The sequence below is a fragment of the Eublepharis macularius genome, chromosome 1 (genome assembly GCF_028583425.1).
Source record: "Eublepharis macularius isolate TG4126 chromosome 1, MPM_Emac_v1.0, whole genome shotgun sequence".
Classification (NCBI taxonomy): domain Eukaryota; kingdom Metazoa; phylum Chordata; class Lepidosauria; order Squamata; family Eublepharidae; genus Eublepharis; species Eublepharis macularius.
In genome coordinates this window covers 107,270,035-107,295,354 of record NC_072790.1, presented here as the reverse complement: position 1 = coordinate 107,295,354, position 25,320 = coordinate 107,270,035, and the positions used below count along the sequence as shown (strand labels likewise).

General features: G+C 44.0%; 1 protein-coding gene across 1 annotated transcript in view; it reads left to right on the top strand.

The window, feature by feature from the left end:
* TBC1D32 (TBC1 domain family member 32) overlaps nt 1-25,320 on the top strand; it is a 184,032-nt gene that overhangs the window by 123,443 nt on the left and 35,269 nt on the right. The window contains 1 exon segment of the mRNA XM_054976881.1: nt 10,652-10,718. Within this exon segment, the coding sequence (XP_054832856.1) occupies nt 10,652-10,718 (67 nt within the window).

Sequence of the window (25,320 nt, the reverse complement as noted above, 5' to 3'; positions counted from 1 at the left end):
ACTGTTTCCTCTTGCCCTCTTTTTGGCAGTGCCCATATCCTGTCCGCTTTCCCAGCTCCCTTCTCTTTTCCATCCACCAACATTCTCACCTCCCCCCATCCTTTAGCTTTATTTATTATGTATTTAATTCATTTATACCCTGCTTTTCTTCCAAGTGGGGCCCAAACCAACTTGCATCATTCTCCCCTCCTCCATTTTATCCTCACCAAAGCCCTGTGAGGAAGGTTATTTGTATTAGTACTTTATTCTATTTATATCCCACCCTTCCCTCAAGCAGGCTCATGGCGAGTCACAATAAAAATAAATCATACACTGGTAAACTATATTAAAAACAAGTAAATCACATAAAAAAGCAATTAATGCCATTAATCGTCAAATCCAAAGGCTATAATAAAATCATAAGGTGCAGATAGTGGGGTGGAATTCACCAATCACATCGAGGGCGGGATGGAATCATAGGGCCTAGAAAGAGTACAGCAGTTGGGAGAGATGGTTCACCAATGCCTCAGCCATAGGTGTCAGTCTGTGGAAGGCAGGATACTCTAATTTCATCTCCTACCCCTTGCAGCAAGAAATCAAACATCTCTTGAGTCAAAGGTTCTTTATTGAGATAATATATATTCAGAATAAGCAAATGTCCATAGATAATCCAAAGTCTGAAAGAAGCTTTGGCTGTACACAGAACTCTTGTTGACAATGACGTGTTAAGGTCAGTAACAGTATATCAAACCCTCCAAACTCCCCCCCCCTTTGCTAGCCCAGCTAAGATAGAATGTGAAAGTAATAACTCCAAGGCCGCTGCGGCCGGCCATTCTTGATAAGACTGTCTTGGGAATCCAGCTGCTCTTGGGAACCTACAGACAAAAACAAATACTGGAAATTTACAGCAGGGGAGGAAAGCAAGATGGAAGTGCTGTGGGTCACAGCCCTGACAATAGGCCTGGCAGAGCATCTCCATCTTACAGTCCTTGCAGAACTGTCTATCAAATTGCCCTGGGGGTTGTTGCCAGACCTGGCCACAATGAGTTTTTCTGCAAACCTGGGGCTTTTCTCAGGTTTGTAGAAAGATTCACCTTGCTTCTTCATGGCCCCACTGTCCAGATTTAAGTGTCTACAGATGGAGCCATGATACGAATCAGAGATATTGAAATATGTTCCTGTTTTCTTACCATATTCTATAAGCTACCATGTGGAATCCATACAGTTGTTTTGAAACAATAAACATTTAAAATAAAATTCAATTTTTTTCTGCCCATTTCTTCTCATATTGAAATTTTTTGAGCCATGCTAATTGATAGGTACCCTAACCTGGATATCCTAGGTGAGCCCGATCTCATCAGATCTCAGAAGCTAAGCAGGGTCAGCCTTCATTAGTAATTAAATGGGAACCCTCCAACGAAGACTAGGGTTGTAGAGGCAGGCAATGGTAAATGGTTAGCCTGGTGTTTTTCAGGACTGGAAACCATGCTCTATTCATTCTTAAAGTCTCTTCTTTCCTGTTGAAATTGTGCTTATGCTTATGAATTTCAATGGCTTCCCTGTGCAATCTGACGAAGTTGTTGGAAGTGTTGTCCAGTATTTTAGTGTCCTGGAATAGGATACTGTGTCCTGTTTGAGTTAGGCTATGTTCAGCCCCTGCTGATTTTTCCGGATGGCCAAGTCTGCAGTGTCTTTCATGTTCTTTTATTCTTGTATGGATGCTACACTGTGTGGTCCCAATGTAAACTTGTCCACAGCTGCAGGGTATGCGGTATGTGAACCACACTTTCTCAGTGAGGAAACTAATCATCTAAACCACGCACTTCAAGCAAATGGCTACTCCAGAAATGAAATCAGAAGAGCGATTAAACCAAGGATTAATCAAACAACTAAGGAAAAATAGTCTCCCACAGGAAAAGTGTTTTTGCCATATATCAAAGGAATCACTGATCAGATGGGAAAGCTTATGAAAAGTCACAGCTTACAAACAGTATTCAGACCCACCAGAAAAGTACAACAGATGCTACGATCAGCAAAAGACAGTAGAGACCCCCTCACCTCTGCGGGAGTATATCACATACCCTGCAGCTGTGGACAAGTTTACATCGGGACCACACAGCCATTGAAATTCATAAGCATAAGCACAATTTCAACAGGAAAGAAGAGACTTAAAGAATGAATAGAGCATGGTTTCCAGTCCTGAAAAACACCAGACTAACAAAATACTCTACACCCTACAATAGCCCTGCAGAGAAGATTAGCATAGCAAGCACCAATCCATACACAAAAGAATCTCCTCAAGATAGAGTGAAACCTCCCTTTATTAGCATTCCACACTCTGGGAAACTCTTACAGGATGACTCAGCCCAAACCCACCTTCCTGAGTAGATACAAATTACCTGTCAACATCTTCTCCACACTGTGACACTGAGAGATCTCTGTCTTTTGGTGCTACACCTCTGAAGATGCCAGTCTCAACTGCTGGCAAAACGTCAGGAACTACAATGCCAAGACCACGGCTATACAGCCCGGAAAATCCACAACAACCATCATTCTCCGACCATGAAAGCCTTTGACAATATATCTTCCACAGTTGTTTTCCCATGTACCTCCTTGTGCAGAGGAAATGATTGTGTTGCACTGTGTGGTGGTGGTGAAAAAACTGAGTAAAAAATAGCTACTAAGGAATATTTCTCAGTACTGCATTAATCTGGTTAAATGTCTAAGTTCTCAGAACTGGCTACTGAGATTTTTTTTAATGGCCAATTATTGTTATACTACTTCAGCCCAAGTTCTCAATAAAAATATAACTGGAATCCTGACAGTCATCAAATCATGAAATTAAATATAAATTGAGATTCATTCTATGTAATGTTTCTTCTAAAATTGAATTACACTGTTCTGAGCAACTTTTCTCTTTGAACTGTGAGGTGAATTTCTGACCTTTGCTCAAATGCTTACTGAATTAGGCAAGGAGCTTCTGTATAGCTACTGTTTCTGTACCACGTCTTCCTCAGACTGAAAATTCAGAAGCTCTGCCTTTTGCGAGAGAAAAAATGCTTTCTCATAGAGAAAACTGGTGCTTTAACGCTTTTGTCCTGAAGGCTATAGTATCTTAGGATATTTCAATAAAGCAGTTTTCACATCAACTGGGACATTAAATAATGCTATTGGAATAAACAGATGATACTTAGCACATGGTTGCAATCATGCATTCACACCCTCCTTCATACTTAGAATAGTTGAGCTTCTAGTGAATTAAACAAATTCTAGTTTTGTTAGCCATCCTCAAGTTTAAATCATTTGGGGAGGAGGTTTTCATGAATCTTTGAAAGTCACCTTGACACTGTCCTGGACGTCTTTTGTTCATTGTCCGTCTTCTGTAAAACATCCACTAGGGGGTGTCTGTCCGCCGGATGCACTTCCGCTGTGAAGAATCAGAGTGAGAACATTTCTTTTAGTGTTTTTAGAACTGAAAACGTCTTACAAAGCTTTATTCAAGCGCTGTTCAACCTGCTCTATGAAGACGTCTAAAACCAACGGGCATTCGGTATGCTTGGAGCGCCTAGGCGAAACGCACAATGTTCCCAAGTGTGAGCACTGCCAAAAATTTACACCCAAGGCCAGGGCCAAAAGATCGGCCAGGCTTCAGGCTATGTTATGGAAACAGGCTATGCGAGCGACCAATGGCTCCGATACGCCAGTTTAGACTCCTTCGGTGAGCGGCAAATCCGCACGGAGCATCTCTTCCTCCGCCAGGTCTGTTTCCCCCGTCTGGCTTCGCAAGACCGCCTCATCGGATCCGATAACTATGGAGGATGTGTTGGTGGTTCAGACCCTACAGCGATCGGACATTGATCCGATTCGGATCCGTTCTCACCCGAAATCACCTCCGACGTCGATATCGACTCCCAGAAGTGCTTCGGTTCCAGTGTTACACCTGAAGTTGGACCTGAAGAGACCAGATCTGAAGACGTCAGATCCGAAGGAGTCAGATATGAAGGCATTGGAGTCAAGCCATTCGGGCCTGACTAGCTCAGAGTTGGCATGGTCGGAGTCGAGGATCTCAGATCTGAAAAGCTCTTCTAAAGATTCTAAGCCTTCATATCCAAAGCGACACAAGCATGAGAGCCACTCAGAGCACACGGACCCTCCCACTAAGAAGGCGAAAAAGAAGTCGAAGTGAACTCGATCGGCCTCCGTGCAGACTGAGCAGGTCTGGGATAGACCCAAGACGCCTTCTCCTCGGATGAGTTCCCCCCCTTACCAACCTTCGGGGGATGAAGGGGATATTCAGAGAAGCCCTTGGCGGGTTGATTGATCCTGACCATATGACGAGGCCATGCCCTTCGAGCTTTCTTACCATCAAGGGCCGGGCAGGCACGGATCCGAATATGAGAGACTTCGGACTCATGCTTCAACCTCATTCCGGGATGAGTGGGAGTTGCCCAGGAGTGAGTATTCACGTTATGGTTCCCCAACTCGTGAACCTTCCTATCAATACTCAGAAGCGGAACATGACCAAAGCACCAGCCCGCCATCTGATCCATGTCCTGATGAAATTATCATAGGATCGGGCAGGATCTCTCCAACTGAGGACTTTCGCTCATACACCGAGCAGATGCTCAGGATGGCTCATTCCTTGGAAATTGAGGTAGCGGCTGTTAACCCTAAGCCGAAGGATAAGATCCTGCAATACATCTATTCAGGCAACCCATCTAATGTCGCCTTCCCTATCATAGGAGGCTTGGCCGAGGTGATCTCTTCCATATGTGAAAAACCAGCCTCTATTCATGCCACCTCCTACAAGCTAGAGGCTCTCTAAAAGACAATAGATGATGTCTGCACTTACCTGTTCTCTCATCCTCCACTATTGTCCTTAGTGACTGAGGAGATGCAGACGCAACAGAGACAGGGATCCCAAGCTGTACCTACTGACAAAAAGAGTAAGAAGTTAGATTCCTTGGGCAGGAAGATTTACTCCTCTTCATCCCTCATACTGAAGATAGCGAACTACTCTTCTATCATGGGGGCTTACCAGATTTTTCTTTGGAACCGAATTGCGGTGTTTCTGGACAAACTTCCTGATGACTAACGAGTCCTAGCCAAAGTGATCATGGATGAGGCACTACAGCTATCCAGACAACAAATCAGTGCAGGCTGGAACTCCCTTGAGACTGCATCTAGGGCTTTGGCTTCTTCGGTCGTGCTCCACAGACACGCATGGCTGCGTACTACAGTTCTTCCACCTGAAACCAGAAACAAGGTGGAAGACTTACCCTTTGAGGGACAAACTTTATTTTCTTCCAAGACAGATGAATATCTATCTCAGAAGCACAAGGATCGTTCGACAGCACGTTCCTATGGTGTTGCCCACTCCAAACAACCTTTCTCCAACAGCCCTCACCAGCAGTTTCAATATTATCGAGGCAGACAGCAGAGATATCAGCCGTATCCTCAATATGGCTCTTATAGGCAACAGCACCAGCAGCAGGCTGGCCCTTACCAATGTTGCAGGCCATACCAGAACCAGAGCCAACATAGTCTGGTTACTAAGGAGACGGCTAACCAACCCAAACAGTTCTGACTAACAATTGAGCAATCTGTGGGTTTTGGTGACAGATTGGCTGATTTTGCAACAGCCTGGTCTAAGATTCAAGTTGATGGTTGGGTTTTGAATGTTATTTAGTTTGGATATAAAGTTGAGTTTGAAGTTTACCCACAGTTGTCTCTCCCTGATTTTTCACTTTATACCCCATTGCAGAAGCTGCACACGGCAGTGGCAGCCTTGCAACTAAAGGGAGCAGTGCGAGAAATACCACAGGATAATCCTTACTGGGATTCTATTCTAGAATGTTTGTGGTGGATAAGAAGAACGGTGGTGTACGTCCTATACTGGACTTGAGAGACCTGAATAAATTTGTACAGGTTAAAAAATCCCAGATACTTACATTAGTCACAGTCCTTCAGTTAATGCATGATAACATGTGGTTCGCTGTCCTAGACCTTAAGGACGCTTACTTTCATATTTCTATCCACCCAGCCCATAGAAAATGTCTTAGATTTGTCTGTAATGGGTGAATTTTCCAGTACCAGGTATTGTCTTTTGGGTTGTCCACTGCTCCCAGTGTTTTCACCAAATGTATGGCCCTGGGGATTCGGTTTCGTTTTCTTGGCCATGTCAGACGCTCCTCTTCGCAGGTTCGAGAGGAAGCGTCCGAGCAGCCTGACCGGGCGGCTGATCTGCAAAGATTAGCCCCCAGGACTCCCAGGGAGGGAGTCAGGGTCCGGGACGCTGCGGGAAGAACCCTCTGGCAAATCGATGCAGGGGGTAAATTGCCCATTTGTCCCCATGGAGGCCGGCAGACGTGCGCGGCACCTTGCGTGCTGCCGGGCCACGGAAAATGGCAAAGAACAGGACTAGGCGGCAGCCTGTAAGTAAGCGAATCCCTTCTGTTATTACAAGCGTATGCGAAGGAGTGGTGGGATCTGAAGTTAAGAAGACTCGGATTTCTTCCCCCTCGCTGAGTTTCAGAAGGTTGGCAGTCCCCCCCCCCCTAAAATGGCAGCGAAAAAGCAGAGTCCAGCTTTGGGCAAGTCAATCTCGGCTGCCCTGCAGGGAAAAGCGGAGTCGCTCGAGGACTTGGTGAAAAGGTCGGTCATCGAAGCCATAAAACCCTTTGTTGACAAGCTGAATGAAACAGATCAAAGGGTGGGCTTAATTGAGAGCGATGTGAAAGCCATTAAGGAAGTAGTGGGGGGGGGCAGAGAAGTCTGCTCGGGAAAATGCGTCACTCATGAGAGCAACGAACAAGGAGCTAAAGCTGGTGGAAAACCAGCTGATCGGGCTGCAAGTGGAACGAACACAGACTATTTTGCGTCTCCAGAATTTTAAAGAGGAGGAAAACGAGGATTTAAGGGAGCTTGCCTCAGAATTATTGGCGTCACCCGCGAGGGCAACTAAGGAAGAGGTAAAAAGCGCCATTTTGGAAGTCCATCGGGCTTCTTCAAAATATGCAATGAAGCGGCAGCTGCCTCGCGAGATTTTTATTGAGTTTTCATCTAGGAGGGTCCAGGACAGTATCCTATTTAACTCATATAATGCGGACTTGGACTTTCTGGGAAATAAAGTCAAGATACTGAAGGACGTTCCATTTCTAGTTCGGAAAAGAAGATTTAAATACAAAAAGCTCGCAGCTCTCCTGAGGGAACGAGGGATAAAGTATAAATGGCTATTTCCAGAAGGAATTTGGTTTAATTATAAAGATCAAGCTTACAAGATAAATTCAGAAGATCAGCTAAGGGATTTTGTGGACAAAAATCAAGAATTTGGGCAAGACACCATGCAAAATGAAGAAGATTCGAAGCCTAAAGGGAGGGGGGAGGCAACGAGCGGAGTGGCTGCAGCTGCTCAGAGAGAACTGCGTCCGATGCCTAGCGGGGGGAAGAAGAAGATTTAATATGGGTTGTATTTTGTATTTTGCAAGGTCAACCACTCCATCATTACTTTATGAAGGTTTAAATTTTTAACTATGGCAGTATGAAGGGAAAACATTGTAGTGTAGTGTTTATTGTTTGTATGTTACCTCCCCCCCTTTTCCAGCCCTCCTTCCCCTTTTCTTTCTTCTTTCCCTTTTCCCCTTCCCTTGTACTTTTGTAGGTTTTTTTTCTGTAGGTTTTTGTCTTAGATATTAAAAATAAAAAATTTTCAAAAACAAAACAAAAACAAATGTATGGCCCCGGTAGTAGCCTTCTTGAGGAGACAAGGGTGCTCTATATACCCGTACTTAGATGATTGGCTTTTGTCAGCGCCATCAACTGCTGCATTGCAGGAGCAGATACACATGGTGGTAACAACATGTGCTAGGCTGGGTCTTCTGGTGAATTTCCAAAAATCGGTACTCATTCCTTCACAAAGGGCCCAGTTCATTGGCATGGTATTGGATGGGGTACAGAATAAGGGATTCCTGTCTTCAGACCGTGCTTTACGAATTAAACGTATAATGGGTTTCTTCTCCAGGTGTCGTTTTCAATCAGTAGCGGCTATTCAGAAACTTTTGGGTCTCATGGCATCCACAACAGCGGTAACCCCTATGGCTAGGTTACATATGCGGGCCCTTCAATTGTGGTTTCTGTCAGTCCACAACTTTCAGTCTGGTCACCAGGGTCAGAAGTACTCCATTCCAGGCAGGATCATTCGCTCATTGGGCTGGTGGCTGTCTGATAGTAATCTCCTTAAGGGGGTTGCATTTGGTGCTATTCAGCATCAAGGTACTATGTCCACCGATGCCAGTTTATTAGGTTGGGGGGCTCAGTGTGGCTCCTTACAAGCTCATGAGACCTGGACTGACCAGGACCGGGGACTCCAAATTAATCATTTGGAGCTCAAAGCTATACGCTATGCCCTTATCACATTCGCAGATACCATATACCACAAAACAGTTCAAATATTGACCGACAATTGCACGGCCATGTTCTGTCTGAACAAACAGGGAGGCAGGCACCATGTCTCAGACACTCTGCAACGAAGCAGTGCTGATTTGGGAGTGGGCTCTGAGCAGAGACGTATTCTTACAGGCAGTTCACATTCCGGGCATGTCAAATGTGGTCGCAGACAAACTGAGTCTGTTGGCCTCCGAGAACTACAAATGGACGATCGCAGATGCACATTTGCAAGAGGTATTCCTGATGTGGGGCTTTCCAAAGGTGGACCTGTTTGCATCAGAGAACAACAAGAAAGCTCCTCAGTTCTGTTCCAGAGGAGGACTGAGACGTCATTCACTAGGGGACGCGTTCCAGATCAGGTGGACAGGTCGTCTGTTGTACGCATTCCCTCCATTCCCACTGATTTCCAGAACAGTCAGCAAGATTCAGCGAGATGGAACTTGTGTTATTTTGGTGACTCCTTTTTGGCCTTGTCAGCCTTGGTTCCATCTCGTGATGCAACTCTCACAAGGGTCTTCCTTTCGATTCAAACAAGATCCGAGTCTCCTATCAGACGGGGATCCTATATCACAATCTACCCAGACTGAGCCTTACAGCGTGGCTTTTGGGCCGATAGGCTTCTCTGTGAGGGTTTTGGGGGTATTGACTAATGCCAGAAGGGATAATACTCGTAGGTCTTATTCGGCCAAATGGAAGCGCTTTGAGACTTGGGCGATTGCCAAGGGATTCAATGCTTTGGACTGTACTTTGAGGTGTATTTTTGACTTTCTATTGTCCTTGAAGGATGATGGACTTTCAAACTCCTCCATAAAAGTTTATTTGGCAGCCATTTCGGCTTTTCACCCCAGAATTGATGGGAAGACTGTTTTCTCCCATAGTTTGTCTAAAACTTTCTTTAAACGTTTGCAGAATATGTTCCCGCCTGTTAGGGAGGTTTTCCCTCAGTGGTCGCTCAAGTTAGTTTTGGCCAAGCTCATTAAGCCTCCATTTGAACCTCTGGCTACCTGCGACCTTAAGTTTTTGTCCCTTAAGGTAGTTTTTTTGGTGGCCATTACTTTGGTGCCTAGAGTAAGTGAATTAGCGGCTCTTAGACACGACCCACCTTTTCTGAAGGTCCATCAAAGCAAAGTGGTCCTTAGATCGGATGTGAAGTTTAGACCTAAGGTGTCCACACAGTTTCACACGTCTCAGGATATTGTCCTACCTGTATTTTTTCCATCACCTTCGGATAGTGCAGAACGGGCCCTTCATTCTTTAGATGTATGGAGGGCAATTCTTTTTTATATCCAGAGGCAAAGCCTTTTTGGAAGGATAAACAGCTATTTGTGTGTTATGCTGACCCTTGGAAAGGCAGGGCTGCCACGTCTCAGTCTATATCGAGATGAGTTACCTCAACTGTTAAGACTTGTTATTCACAGGCTGCTGTACCTTGCCCTTTGGAAGTCAAAGCGCATTCAACAAGGGCTCAAGTGGCATCTGCAGCGTTCCTGAAAGGGATTCCACTTCATGACATCTGCAGAGCTGCAACTTGGGCCTCATCGGAGACATTCATTAAGCATTACGCCATGGATACGCTGGAGAGAAGAGAGGCAGCAGTGGGTCAGGCTGTTCTCTATTATCTTTTTCATTAAGGAACACGCCCACCTCCGAGGTAAGTGGCTTGTGAGTCTCCCATGTGGGACTGCACAGAAGACAGACAATGAAAACAGGGTTGCGCTTACCGTAACTTCTGTTCATTGACATCTTCTGTGCAGGCACACAAACCCTCCCTCCTGCCCCGCTGTGTTCCTCTATTCTATTGGGGTGTCGGCAGCACAGGAGAAACTGAGGGTGAGGGGGCACCGCCACCAGATGTCGGTTTCAGCGGGAAAGCCCGCACATGCGCTTCCAGCAGACAGGCACCCCCTAGTGGGCGTTTTACTAGGAAAAAGTTTCCGGTCGGCAGGCCTGCGCGTGCGCAGTCCCATGTGTGCCTGCACAGAAGACGTCAATGAACAGAAGTTACGGTAAGCGCAACCATGTTTTCCTAAAGCCTGTCCAAGAAGCAATCTGTAGCTTTCTTTTGTTTTAACCTTTGTTTTGTTTTTCTTATTTGGAGATGATATCAGTGCTTAGAAATTTAGTTGAAAAGATGAGAAAATAGTACTTCCATTTCAATTAAAACATTATATTGTGAATAGGCTATATTGCAAATAGATATTGATCATCCTTGTTCTTTTGTTTATAGTTGATGCAGATGTGATGATCAAAAGCCTTACTTCTGTACAGCAGCTTGGTATTAAGATGACTGTCAGGTATGTGGCATCAAATTATTTTACTCAGAAAATATGTTTCATTTGGCTTATTAGTGATATCTGATCAACAAGATAGATTGGTCAAATTTAGCAAATATGTTTTGGATAGTAGATATAAACAACAGCATTCCATAGGGGAGTTTGCATTTGTGTAGAGAATTGTTTCAGTGTCATTGTTGGAGTACCTGGATCTGCAAAATATTTTTAATTTTCCTTTAGCGAATAAAGCTATTTGCAAATTTAGTGGAGAAGTCTATATTAAGTGGAGACCAACAACTGATTAAACAAAGTGTGCATATCCAAATCCTTGTTCCTTTAAATATCTTTCCTGGATCACAACAAATGTATAAGTGATTGAATCCAAACAGCTTCAAGTTAAAATTGCAAAGTGAACAAAAGTACCTTTGGATCTAACTCAGGAATTATATTAAACGATCTGTAGCGGTTTGGGGGTAATTATGCATTACCCTTATTTTAAAGACGCGTGATTCAATAAAGTAGACTGATCTAATGTAAATGGAACATTCCAAACTGTCTGATGAGAAACTAAATATGAATGATGATAATCTCTCAGATAATAATGCCAAGGTTTTGCCGATACCAGGTTTTAAGTATAGGAAATATTGATGAATTCAGTCATCTCCTCTTTAGTTTACGTAATTTCACTTTTGATACGGACTGATCAGATGTGCTCTGTGAATGGAGGCATTGTGTCTTCTTCTTTTGTCATTTTGGACAGTAATAAAATGTAAGTAGCATCAGGTTGTTGACAGTTTTCCATTTTTTCCTTTGTTTTCTTTCATAAGAACATAAGAACATAAGCAAAGCCATGTTGGATCAGGCCAGTGGCCCATCCAGTCCAACATTCTGTCACACACAGTGGCTAGAAATCCAGTGCCATCTAAAGGACTGTCAGTGAGGCCAGGACACCAGAAGCCCTCCCACTGCCTTCCTTCCAGCACCAAGACAACAGAGCACCACCTCCCCACAAAGAGAATACCATCTATCTCCTGTGGCTAATAGCCACTGATGGACCTCTGCTCCATATATTTGTCCAGTCCCCTCTTGAAGCTGGCAATGCTTGTAGCTGCCACCACCTCCTGTGGCAACGAATTCCATGTGTTTATCACCCTTTGTGTAAAGTAGTATTTTCTTCTATCTGTTCTAACCCGACTGCTCAATAATTTCATAGAGTGCCCACGAGTTCTTGTATTGTGAGAAAGGGAGAAAAACACATCTTTCTCTACCTTCTCTAACCCGTGCATTATCTTGTAAACCTCTATCATGTCTCCCCTCAGTCGTCTTTTCTCCAGGCTAAAGAGCCCCAAGCGCCTCAATCTTTCCTCATAGGGAAAGTGTTCCAACCCTTTAATCATTTTAGTTGCCCTTCTCTGTACTTTTTCCAGTGCTATGATATCTTTTTTAAGGTGTGGCGACCAGAACTGTACACAGTACTCCAAATGAGGCCTCACCATCGATTTATACAGAGGCATTATGATACCGGCTGATTTGTTTTCAATCCCTTTCCTAATAACCCCTAGCATGGCATTAGCTTTTTTTATGGCAGTCGCACACTGTGCTGACGTTTTTAGTGAGTTATCTATCATGACTCCAAGATCTCTCTCTTGGTCAGTCTCCGCCAGTTCAGACCCCATCAACTTGTATTTATATTTTGGATTTTTGGTTCCAATGTGCATTACTTTGCACTTGGCTACATTGAACCTCATTTGCCACATGGATGCCCACTCTTCTAGCCTCGACAGATCCCTTTGGAGTGCCTCACAATCCTCTCTGGCTTTCACCACCCTGAACAATTTCGTGTCATCTGCAAATTTAGCCACTTCACTGCTTAATCCCAATTCCAAATCATTAATAAACAAGTTAAAAAGCATTGGACCCAATACCGACCCCTGTGGCACCCCACTGCTCACCACCCTCCACTGTGAGAAGTGCCCGTTTATACTCACTCTCTGTTTCCTATTAATTAGCCAGTTTTCGATCCACAAGAGGACTTGGCCCTTTATCCCATAGCTACTGAGCTTACTTAGGAGCCTTTGATGAGGAACTTTGTCAAAAGCTTTCTGGAAGTCAAGATAAACAATATCTATCGGGTCTCCCTTGTCCACTTGTTTGTTCACTCCCTCAAAGAACTCTAACAGATTGGTGAGACAAGATCTTCCCTTACAGAACCCATGCTGAGTTTTCCTCATCAGCTTTTGGTCATCAATGTGCCCACTAATTTTATTTTTGATAATAGTTTCCACCAACTTACCCGGTATTGACGTCAGGCTGACTGGCCTGTAATTTCCCGGATCTCCCCTGGAACCTTTTTTAAAGATGGGGACAACATTAGCTACCTTCCAGTCCTCAGGAACAGATGCAGAGTTTAATGACAGATTACATATTTTTGTGAGGAGATCTACAAGTTCACACTTGAGTTCTTTCAGAACTCTTGGATGTATGCCATCTGGGCCCGGTGATTTATCAGTTTTTAAATTATCTAGCAGTCGCATAATCTCCTCTCTCGTCACCTCAATGTGACTCAGGTCTTTCAAAACCCCTCCCAAAGTCAGTGCTTCCGGAGTGGGCATGCACTTCTTATCTTCCACAGTGAAGACAGAAGCAAAGAACGCATTCAGCTTCTCGGCCATTTCCCTATCACCCTTTAGTAATCCTTTTACGCCTTGGTCATCCAAGGGCCCCACTGCCTCCCTAGCTGGTTTCCTACTTCTAATATATTTAAAGAATTGTTTATTGTTTTTCTTTATGTTCTTTGCAATATGCTCCTCATATTCCCTTTTTGCCTGTCTGATCACAGACTTGCACTTTTTTTGCCACAGCTTATGCTCCTTTTTATCAACCTCACTCCGACTAGTTTTCCACTGCCTAAAAGAATCCTTTTTACCTTTTACAGCTTCTATTACATTGCTTGTTAACCATGCTGGCCTTTTCCTAAACCTATTTGTGCCTTTCCTAACCAGCGGTATATATTTAATTTGAGCTTCCAGGATTGTAGTTTTAAATAGTCTCCAAGATTCCCCAAGTGTTTTGACCTTTTTTACTTTCCCTTTCAGTTTCTTCTTCACGTACCCCCTCATCTCAGAAAAGTTACCCCTTTTGAAGTTAAACATGGCTGTGTTGGTCTTATTTGGCAATTTCCTATTTATACATATGTTGTACTCAATAACATTATGGTCACTGTTCCCAAGTGGTGCAATCACATTTACATCTCTCACCAGGTCTTCAGCATTACTGAGGACCAAATCCAGGATCACCTCTCCCCTAGTAGGTTCTGTAACCATCTGTTCCATAGCACAGTCATTGAGACAGTCTAGAAACTCACTTTCTCTCCCCCGATTCGAACACCCATTGGCCCAGTCAATGTGTGGGTAGTTAAAATCACCCATTACAACACAGTTTTTTTGTTTAGCAGTCATCTTTAATCCTGTCATCATTTTATAATCCTCCTCTATTTTCTGATCTGGAGGGCGATAACAAACTCCCACAGTTAAGTTTCCATTTGGGCCCGTAATTTCAACCCATAGCATTTCCAGAAGCGAATCTAATTCAGTTACCTTCTCAATCTTACTGGAATGTATACCTTCTCTGACATATAGAGCCACCCCACCACCAACCCTTCCCTCCCTATCCTTCCGATATAATTTATATCCAGGAATCACCGTGTCCCACTGATTTTCCTCATCCCACCAAGTTTCTGATATGCCCACAATGTCTATGGATTCGCCCAACACTAAACATTCCAGCTCCCCAATTTTACCTCGGACACTTCTAGCATTTGTATATAAACACCTGTAACTTCCCCGGCACACTTTGCCTCGAGACGTAGTTAGGTCATCTGCACTGTTTGTCTCCATCTCAGTTGACAACTCTTTGTTGTATAGTAAAAACATTCTAATATTCTTGGAGTAGCATAATATGAAGAGCAAAAATGTCCTTTCTATATGATTAAATAATATTATTTATTTATTTAATTTGAACCCAATTTTTATATGATTCATAAAATCCATTGCAACACAATTTGCAGTTAATGTGCCAACTTGCTGTGGGGAATGGGAGACCTATGAGCATTTCTGTCATTGTCTTCTCCTTTCTCCTTAGACAGGCTTGCATTTCTTAACTGAGTGGGGGGCATTATATGAGAACATGACAAGCATGCATAGGCCTCTAATGTCCTGGCATGGCTCCTCCAGATGTATCCATGTGCCATTGGGGGAATGTGAAAGCTCTTGGGATGCCCTGTGTGGATTCCCCCCTCCCTCCCAAGGGCCTTCACTGAACTGAGCAAGTATAATTTTTGTAGCACTTTTCCTAAGTTTTCTATCCATTGACTTAATAACACCCTTATGAGACATATCTTTATGAATTTCTCTCCTTATTTGGAGGAGAATTGGAAGGGCTGAAACTAAGAGCTAAACTACAAAAGATGAATTACATGAGGACATGCATGTGAATGGAGTCGCAATGTTAGCTGGGAGGCTGAGTTTTTTTTTTTTTTAAATTTTTTTATTGGGTTAGAACATTAATATTTTTACATTACATTCAATTTTCCCCTAATTTTTCGTTTCTAACCCCCTCCCTTTCCCCCCCTTTTGTTGACTTCCAACAGCTTTCCCACCCTCTGTCCCTTTTCCCTTACTTCTATTAATTTCCTCTGTCTAAAACAAATATATATTCTCCATTATATTAAGCAGTACATCTTTAACTCTTTTACTTACTATACATCCAAACTATACTTCTTTAGATAAACAATTTATCCCATTTTCCAGTTTTGAATATTTCTATATGTCATAAACCATAAAAATTTCCCACATTTAAATCAAACAATTTGATTTGTTCTCTATATATTAATCATTTCTTCTTTTTATAGTATTTCTATATAACTCATCACATAGTCAGTCGTTTTAACTCTTCTATACATTCAGTTTGGTGCATATAAGTCTTATCAAGTAAAAAAAATATTGTTAATTACTCAATCCTCATGTTTAAACCGTTAATTATTCTCTATCAATATTCTATCAATTAACCTTTACATATCTATATATATCTCAATCAATTAATTAATCTAACTGCTTATAAATTCACATTTCTCTTCCTCCCCCGGTAAAGTCACCCCTCTCTTTTATACTTTTATTGTACTTCAGTAGTTCTCAAACTGCCACAGTTTTCCTCCCACCTCCCACTTCTTCTCCAGATATTGTTTCAGCTTCTCCCAGTCTGTGTTAAACTGCCCTGAGTCCAGATCTCTCAGTTTTCTTGTCATCTTGTCCATTTCAGCCATATACAGCAATTTGTAGATCCAATCTTCAATAGTTGGCACTTCTTGTACTTTCCATTTCTGCGCATACAAAAGTCTAGCTGCTGCAGTCATATAAAATATCAACGTCCTATGATGAGCTGGGATTCCCTCCATTCCCAAGTTTAGCAGCAGGAGTTCTGGGTTCTTATTTATTTGAAACTGTAAAATTTCATTCATTTCTCTTATTATTTCCCCCCAGAACTGCCTAGCTACCTCACACGACCACCACATATGATAGAGGGAGCCCTCATGCTTCCTACATTTCCAGCATTTATTAGAAGTGTTCAAGTTCCCTAGCGCAATCTTCTTTGGTGTCATGTACCAACGATAGATCATTTTGAAAATGTTCTCTTTGATATTAATACATGTCGTTGTCTTCATTGTAGTTTTCCACAAGTATTCCCATGCCTCCAATGTTATTTCTTTATTAAAATTTATAGCCCATTTCACCATTTGTGTCTTAACTGTCTCATCCTCGGTATACCATTTCAACAGTACTTGGTATACCTTGGATATTCTTTTCTTGTCCTCTTTAAAAAGGGTCTGCTCTAGTTCCGAATTCTCTGTTCGTATACCTCCCTTTACAGAGTCCGAGTTATACAAATCTCTGATCTGTCTATACTGGAACCAATCGTAGTTCGGTGATAGTTCCTCTTGCGTCTTTATTCTAAGTTTAGATACTTCAGTTTTAGTTATTTCTTTGTACGTTAAACATTGTTGTTCATTATCAACAGCTCTCGGATCTATCACCTCGTATGGAACCACCCACAAGGGGGTTCCTTCTTGTAGGTAAATTCTGTACTTCTTCCAGATTGTATATAAACTTCTCCTTACAAAATGATGCAGGAACATTGAGTTGACCTTTACTTTGTCATGCCATAGGTATGCGTGCCATCCAAAAAAATTTTTATATCCCTCTAGGGCTAATAGTTTCTTATTCTTTAATGTCATCCACTCTTTTAACCAAACTAGGCAGATTGCATCATGGTAAAGTCTCAGGTTGGGCAGTTGCATTCCGCCTCTTTCCTTTGCATCTTGTAGAACTTTTACTTTCACTCGAGGCTTCTTGCCTGCCCAAACAAAATCTGATATTTTCCTCTGCCATTTTTCAAATTGTTTAGAGTCTCTGATGATTGGTATTGTCTGTAGCAAAAACATTACTCTTGGTAACACATTCATCTTAACTGCTGCAATCCTACCCAACCATGACAAATTCAGTCTATTCCATTTGATCAAGTCTCTCTCTATCTGAGTCCATAATTTTTCATAATTATTCTTGAACAAATCTATATTTTTTGCAGTCAGCTCAACTCCCAAATATTTCACCTTACTAGTTACTTCACAGTCCGTTGTTTCCATTAACAATTGTTGTTTCTGCTTAGTCATGTTTTTACATAATATCTTTGACTTCTTTTTGTTAATGAAGAAACCTGCCAAGTCACCAAACTCCTTGATCTTATCTATCACTTTTGGCATGTTCTCCAATGGATCTTCTACAATTAACATTATGTCATCTGCAAATGCTCTAACCTTGTATGAATAGTCCTTTATTTTTATTCCTCGTATTTCCTCGTCTTGTCGTATTTGTATCATCAGAATCTCCAATACTAAAATGAACAACAATGGAGATAACGGGCAACCTTGTCTTGTTCCTTTACTAATCGTCAATTTCTTGGTCAGTTCATCATTCACTACAATTGCTGCAGTCTGGTCTCTATAAATTTCTTTAATTGCTCTGATGAATCTTTCTCCCAATTGTAGCTTTTCCATAGTGGCAAACAAAAAATCCCAGTTTAAATTGTCAAACGCTTTTTCAGCGTCTACAAAGAAGAAACCAACCTCTTTATCACAACGCTTGTCATAGTATTCAATAGCATTAATCACTGTCCTTAAATTGTCTCTTATTTGTCTGTCCGGCAAAAAGCCTGCTTGTTCTTCCTCTATAACTTCCGAGAGCCACCCCTTCAGTCTCTCCGCCAATATCTTCGCAAAAATTTTATAATCATTGTTAAGTAATGATATAGGCCTGTAATTTTTCACGTTAGTCAGATCTTGGCCCTCTTTTGGGATCAATGATATATTCGCTTCGCTCCAAGTGTCTGGAATTCTTTGATCCCTAAAAACTCCGTTCATCACCTCTTTTAGGAATGGTGCCAGTTCGTTGGCCATTGTCTTATAAAATTTAGTCGTAAGTCCATCTGGCCCTGGCGCCTTTCCTAGATTTGCAGATTGTATTGCCTTACTTATTTCCTCATCAGTTACTTCACTGTTCAACTTATTTCTCCAAGCTTCCGAGATCTCTGGAAGTTTGGTTTTCTCCAAATATGATGCTATTGATTCTTTGGTTACTTCTTTTTTATTATACAGCTTAGCATAAAATTTATAAAAGGCTCTACTAATGGTAGTTTGCTCCAAGTACGTTTTATTTTCTTCACAGATTTTATTTATTATTTTCTTTTCCCTTTTCTTCTTCAATTGCCATGCCAAATATTTCCCAGGTTTATTAGCACCCTCAAAAGCTTTTTGATTCAGTCTTTTAAGGTTCCACTCCAATTCTTTATTACTCATTGCTGTTAACTGTTCTTGAAGAATTTTAATTTCCTGATGTATTTTCTTTTTCCCTGGTCTCTTTTTTAACTGTGCTTCTTTGGCCTTTATTTTCTCCTCAATCTCTTGTCTTTTCTCCTCTTTCTTTTTCCTTGCTCTGCCATTTAAGTCCATTAGTATGCCCCTTACAACCGCCTTGTACGCGTCCCAAACTTTACTGGTTGGTACTTCTTTATTCACGTTGTATTGTATAAAAAACTTTGTCTCTCTTCTCAATATTTCCATATTTTCACTTTCCTGTAACAAGTCCTCATTTATTCTCCAGGCTTTCCTTTTTCTCCTTTTTCCAAATTTCCACATAATTGGATTGTGGTCTGAGCCTACCATCGGCATTATTTCTACCTCCTTAGTCCATAACGCTAAGTCCTTTGAGGCCCAGATCATATCAATTCTTGATAATGTAAGATGCCTTGCAGAATAAAAAGTAAACTGTTTGGTTTTAGGATATTCTCTCCTCCATACGTCTTCGAGAGTCTCTTGTTGAATCAACTCAAAAAAAAAGCTTTGGCAATAGTCCTCTTTTCTTTTGTGCTGTTGTAGTCTTTTTATCTAGTTCCAAATCTGTCACTCCATTGAAATCTCCAGCAAGAATTATCTGGTCATATACAAGATTGTCTAAATGCTTCCTTAAATCCTCAAAGAAGCTTTCCTTTGCACCATTAGGTGCATAAAGTCCGACTACCAACACTCTCTTTAAATTCCAATTACATTCCACTGCTACAAATCTAGCTTCCACATCTCTCATAACAAATTTTGGCTGCAGCTCCTCTTTTATGTACAACACCACTCCTCTTTTTTTCTTGTTAGAGGCCGCTACAAATTCTTTGCCCAATTTTCCAAATTTTAAATATTTTACATCCTGTTTTCTAATATGGGTCTCCTGCAAACAAACAATATCACATTTTTGTTTTAGTAGCCAATGAAAAATATTTTTCCTCTTATTCGGTGAGTTTAGTCCATTTACATTCCAAGATAATACTTTACACTCCATATTCATGGTTTTGTTGGTAAGTCTTTTTCATTGTCCTTGATAAATCTCTCCATCTCCCGCTCAGATCTGATGCGTTTTTTTGCCCCTCCAAACTCAAAGGACACTCCTTCCGGTAACTCCCATCTGTATCTGATATTCATGTCCTTCAAAGTCTGAATTAGCACTCTATATTTTTTCCTGTCCAGTAACACTGATCTGGGCAGTTCCTTCATTATGATAATCGTCTTGCCATCAATCTCCAATGGATCTTGAAATTGTTTTGTCACAGTCCTCTCTTTCATGTTTCTAGTTGTAAACTGCACAATCACATCCCTTGGTAGTTTCCTCTGGGTTGCAATTCTCGAGTTCACACGGTACGCCACATCTAGGATAGCCACAATTTCCTCCTCCTCCTTCCCCAGGTAATCAGCCAACACCTCAGTCATCTGTTCTTGCGCTGACTTCCCTTCCACTTCTGGCAGACCACGAAAACGAAGCTGCTTCTCCATGTGTTTAGTTTCTGCAACTGACATCCTCCCCTTCACCAGTCTCATCTCTGTTTGTTGCGTGTCTATTAAATTCTCCATCGCGTCTTCTACTGTTTTAACTCTCTGCTGCGTTCCTTGTAATTCACTACTAATCGTTTCCACGCCTTTTTTCACTTCTGACAGCTCCGACTTTACTGTCTGTGTAACTTCTTTGACCTCTTTAATAAGCTCCAATTTCGTGTCCTTAAGTTCTTTCATCATGTCTATAAGTTTTTTGTCCAAATTTTCTATTGCCGATTGCCACTCTTTTTTCGACATCGTGGGGCTTGCTTTAGCTCGCTCCCACGAATCTGCTCTCTTCCTTAGCTCCGTGGCGTATATTTAAACGTTTTCCTTTTTTTCAAATGTCCCAATCTTTGCCAAAATTAATTTTTTTGTATCCAAAATGTCGGGCGTCTTTTCTCTATGGTTTCTCTATGTTATTGTAATCCAAGATGGCCTACTTCCTCTTCCGCTGAAGCCGCGACCCTTCCCCTTTCAAAAATGGCGATTCCCTACTTCCTGTCCGTCGGCAAGGGCCGCTTCCCTCCAGCCACTCTATTGTTGTTACGCACTTCCTGTCTCCCGTCTTCCCACAGCAGGTCTCGCGATGGTGTCTTTTTCCCACAGCTCCAAAACCACAGGTATTCAAAACAATAGTCCGATTTTTGCAATAACTTCTTTAAATTTAGTCTCTTTTAAAATACAACTCCTGCCGAGTCTTCACCTCCTTTTCACTAGTCTGTTGCAGTTTAAAAATCTACTTTCTTTCCTCTCTGTTTTTATCAATCTGTCCCGTTTCAAGAGATAGCGATCTTTACCTTCTCTTCAACTTTCTCGGGTTGTAATCGCTGTTTCGATCTTAAATTCTCCTCTCGACTTCCCTCCCCGATCGAAGCTTGGGTATGTAGGTCTTATGCCAGCCGAATTGGCCCCAAAACTGCCGCAGAGATTATAGCCGACCCGTCGCAAGGTGGGACCTCAAGGATCGGGGGGGGAGACTCCTTGAGTAGAGCCCCCCCTCGTCCGAGATCTAGCTCACCCTAGGGTCTTGAGCGTTCTTTGCCTGCTCCCCGCCTGAGAGCAGTCGGCCACGGGTTATTTTCACCCCTCCAGCCGGTTAAAACGGCAGTCCGGTCAGCTCCGCAAATGGAGCTGCGTTAGACCTCCATGAATCCCAAACCGGAAGTCCAGCTGGGAGGCTGAGTTTTAATAGACAGATTGGAAGGCTCTGCCTATTTCCCCTCTCTACAGAGCCACAAAGATTGCTCCTCAGAGGGTTTGTTTATTTCCTCTTTGCCTCCTAGAAGAGGAGGTGAAACTAACAGAGCCTTCTGGAGGTGAAGAGAAAATTAACAAACCCTCTGAGGAGCTATCTTTGCTGGCTCTGTATAGAGGGAAAATTGACAGAACCTTCCGATCTGTCTTTTAAAACTCAGCTTCCCAGCTAACATTGCAACTCCCTTCATGTGCACGTCCTTGTGTAATTCGTCTCTTGTAGTTTAGTTCTAAGAGTTTGTGGCTTACCTAAGGTGCCCACCCCATTAAGTTAACTGCAGAACTATGATTTAAAGTGGAGCACATTCACTTTTCTACATTACATCAGCATATATGTATTGACATCTATATATTTCATTTATACGTAAAAGTTAAAATGTTTGTTTCAATATATTCACTATCTTTTTTTTTATAAGAATGGTTTTGATGTCTGTGGGGAAACATAATAAATCTGGAATCTTTATGAAAGTTTTCAGTGATCAGGTCTGCACCCTGCTTATGCCCAGAGAGTGCTAACAGGTACGCAAGGGGAAAGCATGTTAGGTACGATTCCTGTCCTAGCCCAAGAACTCCACAGATATTCAGATGGCCCTGCCATTGAAGACCTGATAGAAAAGTCACACCCAAGCCACAGAGCCTCGACAGATAAAAGAGAAAGAACAGATTTTCCTTTTGGAATCTGAAAAGAAAGATGACCCACAAGGGCTGGAGCTGAATAAAGGGGAGATTATAAATTCTCTAATCATGAGGAAGAGACTCTCTTAGCCATTTTGCCTTCTCACTGGGAACTCTCTCACACCAGAGCTCCGTCACAATATCAACCATAACCATGTGTTTCTGAACAAAGGGGAAAGGGGAACAAAAGGGAGAAACCCCACAGTATGACACTAAGGTAATGGATCATTTCTGAAACTTGGAAGTTCAAAGATCAATAGCATAACCTAATTTTCCATTATTTAGGGTATATAAAGAATTAGGGTCTGATTATCATGGTTTTATCATTTTTTTTTGTCGTTGCGCAGTCTGTTGTGTATGCTTATTATGTGTGTACTTTTGTTTCTTATTTAAAATGCATTTCATTTTGAACACAGTTTGATCGGTCTCTGTCACTATATTGAGCCCTGTTTGGTCAGATTCCTTCAACCCCAGAATGTACAAGAGAGAGATCTAGACCCAAGTGAAAGCAAATTGGAAGACATGAAAATGAGGCAGAATCTTTAAGCAGCAACATGGCAGAGGAGACCTGAGTTCAGACGAGTCAATGAGAAATTTCCCCTAGTTCACAGTCTGTGGTGACAGAGTGAAAAAGTGAACCTGGAGTAGACATGGGCACGAATGGGGAAAAAAACCCGAACAGGCTGTGCCCGCCCGCCAGGCCTCCGGGTCGGAGGAGGACAAAGCATCCACTTGCGCAGCAAGGTGGGTGAAGACTACGGCTGCTGGGCCTGGCAGGCACGGGGAGGTGGTGGCGTGCTGCCTCCCATCTTGGGAGCGGGGGTTCTGGCCGCTCGCCGGCAGCACCCCTATGTGCCTGCCTGCCAGGCCTCCGGGTCGGAGGTGGACAAAGCATCCATTTAGGCAGCAGGTGTTTGATGACTGCAGCTTCTGGGCCTGGCGGGCACGGGGAGGCGGTGGCATGCCATCTCCCATCTTGGGGGCAGGGGGTCTGGCCGCTTGCCGGCAGCACCCCCCCCCCATGTGCATGCCCGCCAGGCCTCCGGGTCGGAGGCGGACAAAGCATCCATTTAGGCAGCAGGTGGTTGATGACTGTGGCTGCCAGGCCTGGCAGGCATGAGGAGGTGGTGGCTTGCTGACTCCCATCTTGAGGGTGGAGGTCTGGCCACTCACCAGCAGCACCCCCTATGTGCCTGCCCACCAGGCCTCTGGGTTGGAGGCAGACAAAGCATCCATTTAGGCAGCAGGTGGTTGATGACTGCGGCTGCCGGGCCTGGCGGGCATGGGGAGGCGGTGGCATGCCATCTCCCATCTTGGGGGCAGGGGGTCTGGCCGCTTGCCGGCGGCACCCCCTATGTGCCTGCCCCGCCAAGCCTCCAGGTCAGAGGCGGACAAAGCATCTGCTTGTGCAGCAAAGTGGGTGAAGACTTCGGCTGCTGGGTGAGCAGGGAGAGGGGGACCCAGGAGTTCCAGCCATGGCGACAAGCTGCACCTGGAAGATCCTGCGAGGGGGACAGGAAGACCCCGATCCATCAGTGGCTGCTGTCTTCACCCACCTCCCTGCCATCAGAGAAAGGAGGGAACGGGGTGGTTCAAGTGTTGGGGAAGGAACTTGTGGCAGAACCCGATAAGAAGAGGAAAAAAGAGGGGACATTAAGTGGTCGGGGTGGGAGAGGGGGACCCAGGGGTTCCGGCTGCGGTGGCGAGCTGCACCTGGAAAATCCTGCGACAGGGCCTGGAAGACCCCAATCCGTCAACGGCTGCTGGCGTCAACCACCTCCCTGCTGTCATGGAAAGGAGGGGATGGGGTGGTGCAAATGGTGGGGAAGGGACTCCTGGCAGTACCTGGGAGGGAGAGGTATGGACCAGGAACTGGAAAGCTCCCAAGCGAGAGGTAGTTGGGAGGGTCGGAGTGGTCCCAGAGAGGGAGAGGAAGAAATAGGTCAGCAGCAGCAGCTGCTGCCATCGCCCACCTTCCTGCTTTTGCTGAAAGGACGGGAGTCGCGGGACACATTCCCACCTGGTTCAAAGGGGTCCAGTCAGTCCTGTTGACAGAGGAGCCCCCATGCTGTGCAACCATGCTGTATTCCTATACGATACAATTGGCTGCATGATTGCAGCCGAGCTGTCCCTCATGACCAAGGAGGGAGCAGTAACAGGATAGTCCTTCGTAAAGCAGCAGCTGACATGACCCGCCATCCTGCCTTTGCTGAAAGAAGGGGATGGGCAGGACATGAGACATTGCTGGGACGGGTCACAGTGGTTCAAGAGAGGGAGAGACAGAAATGGGACAGCAGCAGCAGCTGACATCAGCCACCTTCCTGCCTTTGCGGCAAAGACATGACATGAGTTGAGGGACCCATTCCCCTCTGCTCAGAGGGCACAGTGTTTGCAATGGATAGGGGCACCGTGTGGCTCAACTACATGTGCACAGCTCCTTTGGCAACCCAAAGGAGGCTGCCGCCAGCATCACCCATTTTCCTGCCTTCGCAGAAAAAAGGTGTCATGATGATCTGGCTGTGCCAGGAAGGCCTATCAAGTTCTCAGAAGCCTGTTAGCAGTGGGAGTTGGCCTGGCTAAACCTGCTAGCCCTCATTCGAGATACCTGCAGGACTTGATGGGTAAGGGTGTGCGGCGACGGCATGGAGAACCAAGGGGAGAAATGTTTTAGTAGCCTGGGGAAGCCCACCACTCCACGATGGATATGGGCAAGCCATGTAGGGCAATTGACTCTGTCAAGATGCGAAGGCCTGCCTCCTCCTGAGCCCTCAACGTCGACGTTCTAAACTGTGCTGCTGTCTCAGACCCTGAGGGGACAACCTCCACAAGCACTCCCACCAGCGTCAACCTCAGGGCAAGGTGACCCTCCCACTGATCCCCGCTCCGAAGGGCTGGTTGCCCCCTTTCTCCCCCCAACGGATGTTTCGCTGAACCAGGATGGAGACCACAGGCTCAGGTGGTGCATCTTCAGGTGCCGAGTCAGGGCCGTCGAGGACAGGTGCTTCAGATTTTTGCCCCTGCACACCAGGACATCACAGGCACAGCACCGCACCACACAGGGATCATTAGGAAGGGGCTGAAAGTGCCTCCATACGGAGGTGTTGAAATGTGGACCGCTAACTGTCCCAGGGGAAGGAGGACGAATGGTTACACGCTGTGCTGCAGAGGTGGCCACAGACGATGGAGTGAGGGGCGGACTGCAGGCGGGCACAACACCAAGAGTTTGGG